The sequence below is a fragment of the Homarus americanus genome, unplaced genomic scaffold (assembly GCF_018991925.1).
Source record: "Homarus americanus isolate GMGI-L3 unplaced genomic scaffold, GMGI_Hamer_2.0 scaffold51216, whole genome shotgun sequence".
Taxonomy (NCBI): domain Eukaryota; kingdom Metazoa; phylum Arthropoda; class Malacostraca; order Decapoda; family Nephropidae; genus Homarus; species Homarus americanus.
Genome location: NW_024721271.1, coordinates 35,001 through 40,000, shown reverse-complemented (window position 1 = coordinate 40,000; position 5,000 = coordinate 35,001). Strand labels below are relative to the sequence as shown.

The window sequence follows — 5,000 nt, the reverse complement described above, 5'->3', positions numbered from 1 at the left end:
GCTGGTCATTATTATTATCATTATTATTATCTTCATCATCATCATTATTATTAGTAGTAGTAGCAGCCGTAATCTCAAAACCAATATTATTACCATGTTATTAATATCTGCTATGACAATATTATCATTAATATTCTTTAGTTATTATTATTATTATTATTATTATTATTATTATTATTATTATTATTATTATAACTGCTAGTATGATCATCAACAGTATTGCCATTATTATCGTCGTCATCGTCATTATCATCGTCATCGTCATTATCATCGTCATCGTCATTATCATCGTCATCGTCATTATCATCATCATAACCCCCATGTATTATCATAACCTCAGGTATATGAACTGGAGAGAAGGTTCAAACAACAGAAGTACCTAAGCGCTCCAGAGATTGAGCAACTGGCCGCCCTCATCCACCTCACGCCCACACAGGTCAGTCATACACCCATACACACCCCCCCACACCCCCACCCACACCCACACCCACCACACACCTATTCCCACCTTTACAATTAGCTTTATTAACATCAAAAACCAAAACAAAATTTATGGCTTATTGAGACGAAATAAAAACTGGTCTGAAAATGTCTAAACTTGGCTCATTTAATTGCAAGGACAAAGTGCACTAAATTATAAACAATTACCGCTGGGGCACAACCAGATAAAAATAAGGGGTTTAATTAATGCGCATTTTGTGAAGGTAATGCTAATGATATTTTCAACCTGTGGTAATTGTAGAGAGAGAGAGAGAGAGAGAGAGAGAGAAAGAAAGGGAGACAGAGTAGAGAAGAAAGAAGACAGACAGACAGTAAAAGTAAGAGAAACAGAGAGACAGAGAGAGCAATAAGTGACGGAGGGTAACACGCACAACCTTCTTTATTAACAATTATCTTCTCCCCTCTCTCTCCTTCTGCCCAGTTATTATCACGCCTCTTATCTCCCACCTCTCTCTCTCTCCTCTCCTAACTTAGATCCTCCTCCTGCATTCTTCCCCCTCCCTCTTACCTCACATCTCCCTCCTTCCCTCTCCTCTTCCCCCCCTCCTCCTCCTCCTCCTCCTACCCGCTCATCATGTCTCGGCTGACTGAACACCAAGCCTGATCAAGTATGTGGCCTTTACTCCTGTGTGTGTGTGTGTGTCTGTGTGTGTGTGTGTGTGTGTGTGTGTGTGTGTGTGTGTGTGTGTGTGTGTGTGTGTGTGTGTGTGTGTGTGTGTGTGTGTGTGTGTGTGTGTGTCTGTCTGTGTGTGTGTGTGTGTGTGTGTGTGTGTCTGTGTGTGTGTGTGTGTGTGTGTGTGTGTGTGTGTGTGTGTGTGTGTGTGTGTGTGTGTGTGTGTGTGTGTGTGTGTGTGTGTGTGTGTGTGTGTGTGTGTGTGTGTGTGTGTGTGTGTGTGTGTGTGTCTGTGTGTGTGTGTGTGTGTGTGTGTGTGTCTGTCTGTGTGTGTGTGTGTGTGTGTGTGTGTGTGTGTGTGTGTGTGTGTGTGTGTGTGTGTGTGTGTGTGTGTGTGTGTGTGTGTGTGTGTGTGTGTGTGTGTGTGTGTGTGTGTGTGTGTGTGTGTGTGTGTCTGTCTGTGTGTGTGTGTGTGTGTGTGTGTGTGTCTGTCTGTGTGTGTGTGTGTGTGTGTGTGTGTGTGTGTGTGTGTGTGTGTGTGTGTGTGTGTGTGTGTGTGTGTGTGTGTGTGTGTGTGTGTGTGTGTGTGTGTGTGTGTGTGTGTGTGTGTGTCTGTGTGTGTGTGTGTGTGTGTGTGTGTCTGTGTGTGTGTGTGTGTGTGTGTGTGTGTGTGTGTGTGTGTGTGTGTGTGTGTGTGTGTGTGTGTGTGTGTGTGTGTGTGTGTGTGTGTGTGTGTCTGTGTGTGTGTGTGTGTGTGTGTGTGTCTGTCTGTGTGTGTGTGTGTGTGTGTGTGTGTGTGTGTGTGTGTGTGTGTGTGTGTGTCTGTGTGTGTGTGTGTGTGTGTGTGTGTGTGTGTGTGTGTGTGTGTGTGTGTGTGTGTGTGTGTGTGTGTGTGTCTGTCTGTGTGTGTGTGTGTGTGTGTGTGTGTGTGTGTGTGTGTGTGTGTGTGTGTGTGTGTGTGTGTGTGTGTGTGTGTGTGTGTGTGTGTGTGTGTGTGTGTGTGTGTGTGTGTGTGTCTGTGTGTGTGTGTGTGTGTGTGTGTGTGTGTGTGTGTGTGTGTGTGTGTGTGTGTGTGTGTGTGTGTGTGTGTGTGTGTGTGTGTGTGTGTGTGTGTGTGTGTGTGTGTGTGTGTGTGTGTGTGTGTGTGTGTGTGTGTGTGTGTGTGTGTGTGTGTGTGTGTGTGTGTGTGTGTGTGTGTGTGTGTGTGTGTGTAGACAGTGTTGAAGGATCTAATCTTGTGTCAAAATTTGCAAAAAAAATAATGTAGTCGACACCATTTTGCACAGGTTGGTCACACACACACACACACCACAATTATCTAAATCAAATATTAAAAATAAATTATAAACTGGAAATATGGATGAACAACACAAAATTCCACACATCCAATTATACCTTTTCGATTTTTTGTCCCGCTCTTGTTTTTGAATAATATAGCACACACACACACACACCTACGTAACTAAAATGTATACGGTACAGGATCTGGCGCCCATTATATATCACTCGCTGTCGGATTTTGTCAATAAAAATCGAAAAGTTTCACGGGAATATGTAATTGGACGGTATACCTGCCTGGGGTGGGGTCTGGGGTGGGGTGGGGTGGGGTGGGGTGGGGTCAGGTCGGGGAGGGGTCAGGGTGGGGTGGGGTGGGGCAACACCAGACAGCCAGTGATCTTTTGTGTATAGAGGGATGGTTGGTGTCGTTAGGTTAGGTTTGGTTTGGTTAGGTTAGGTTAGGTTAGGTTAGGTTAGTAATGGGTGCTATTCATTTCAAGTTTGCATAACACTGTAGTAACCTTGAAGAACTTGTCTCAATAACAGGATATCTTTAGCACGCACAATATTCTGCCACACTAATTAACACGTGTCTCTCACCTGTTCCTCCTACAGGTGAAAATATGGTTCCAGAATCACAGGTACAAGATGAAGCGAGCGGCCAAGGAGAAGGCCATGTCAGACCAAACCCCTTCTTCCAACCAGGTAAGGTCTTAACTACTCTCTAACTACCCTCCTGTGTCCTAACTACCTTCCTGTGTTCTAACTACCACCACTGATAAATATAGCTACCTACTACCTCATATATATTTAGTTTCATATAAATTCAATCGTTAAGTCATCCATTTTGTGAGTTTATTTACTATGACTAAGTTATCATTACCTGTACTAACGTGTGTACCTGGTGGTGGTGATGGGTACAGTCGGTAGGGTCGCCCAGGAGGGTTGCTGTGCCCGTCTTGGTGAAGGACGGGAAGCCTTGCCCTAGTGGTGACGACTCCGACCCCCCTACGCATTCCACGCCCACCTCCACGCCCCTCACCTCCCACCCGTCCGTGCACCATGGGCCCACGCAGCAGCACCAGGACCCACACCACACGCCCACCTCCTACTCCGGCTCCGTGCACCTCTCAGGTAAGCTACGAGAGACCGAGACTTGGCCCTCATGACTGTGTGTGTGTGTTAGGGGAGGGCACACGGTCATAGCAGTATCTCCTGTTGTTGGTCCAAACATAAGACGCCGCTGCAAGTGTCGGGTGGCAGCTGTGTGATCGCTGCTACAGAACACCTGCTGTGTTGTGACATCAGCTGCAATACTGACAACTGATACCAGTGACCGAGTTAAAACGTGCAGCTGATAGAAGTGAATGAGTGATGAATGTGTTTATCTGTTATTTGTATCCTGTTTGTGTAGGTTATGTTGTGTAGTAAGTGTTGGTGGTTTTGTTTTGTTTCCTTCTTAGTGCAGGTGTCTTAACGTGCGTCCTTCTTGTGTTTCAGGGTCACACGTCATCAGCGGGCTGGGTGGGGGCGGTGGGTGCTCCTCGCCCATGATGACGGAGCCTGTGGTGGGCGGGGTGTCGTCCTCGGCCGCGGCTGGCTGCCTGCCGCCCGTCTCCAGCATCAGCGGAGACTACGCCCGCATGACGCCGCCCACACACCACATGGTCACCCCACCCGCCACTCCCCACAACCCTCCCAATATGTGTTACTTCCCGCTACAGGGACGTACCTGGTGAAGCTGATACTGTCGGCTCCCCTAGTACTGTCCTAGTACTACCTAAGTATTGTCATAGTACTGTCATAGTACTACCCCAGTACTGCCTTAGTAATACCCCAGTACTGTCCTAGTACCTCACTACCACCAGTATCAGCCAGTACCTCGCCCTCATTGCTACCAATACTTCAGATGACACTATAGTACCTGCTGGTTACAGTATAACTACTGCTGTATCTTCCTCACATCTCTTCCTGCACCCGTCACCACCACCATCCTGGCCATCAACCACCACCACCAGGATGGTCATCACCACCATCCATCAACCACCACCATCCTGGCCATCAACAACCACCACCACCATCCTGGCCATCAACCACCACCACCATCCTGGCCATCAACCACCACCACCATCCTGGCCATCAACCACCACCACCATCCTGGCCATCAACCACCACCACCATCCTGCAACCACCACCACCATCCTGGCCATCAACCACCACCACCATCCTGGCCATCAACCACCACCACCATCCTGGCCATCAAACCACCACCACCATCCTGGCCATCAACCACCACCACCATCCTGGCCATCAACCACCACCACCATCCTGGCCATCAACCACCCACCACTAGGTAACCCCCTAAACTAGTATGACAATTTTCACCACAACCGCCATCATCCTTCCATCCCTTTTTCACCCCTCCCTCCCTCCCTCCTCCCTCCTGTAACTACACAATAAAGGTTACAGACACTTACCCTACCCTCAGACACAGCGAAACACAGGTACTTCCTCCATTAAGCCACTACTTACACCATAACCAGCATCATCCCCCAACCACGCCTGTTCTCTCGTCCCTCTCCCCCCACCAACCCCCGACTACCTCCCC

At 48.0% G+C, this 5,000-nt stretch overlaps 1 protein-coding gene across 1 annotated transcript in view; it reads left to right on the top strand.

Annotated features, from left to right (window-relative positions):
• Positions 1 to 4,432, top strand: part of LOC121861665 (homeobox protein Nkx-2.1-like) — a 37,050-nt gene extending 32,618 nt beyond the window's left edge. Inside the window, exons 3-6 of the mRNA XM_042359560.1 lie at positions 341 to 436; positions 3,008 to 3,097; positions 3,316 to 3,526; positions 3,893 to 4,432. Coding sequence (XP_042215494.1) covers positions 341 to 436; positions 3,008 to 3,097; positions 3,316 to 3,526; positions 3,893 to 4,131 — 636 coding nt within the window. The 3' untranslated portion in view covers positions 4,132 to 4,432. The remainder of the gene's footprint in view (positions 1 to 340; positions 437 to 3,007; positions 3,098 to 3,315; positions 3,527 to 3,892) is intronic.
• Positions 4,433 to 5,000: the final 568 nt, after the last annotated feature.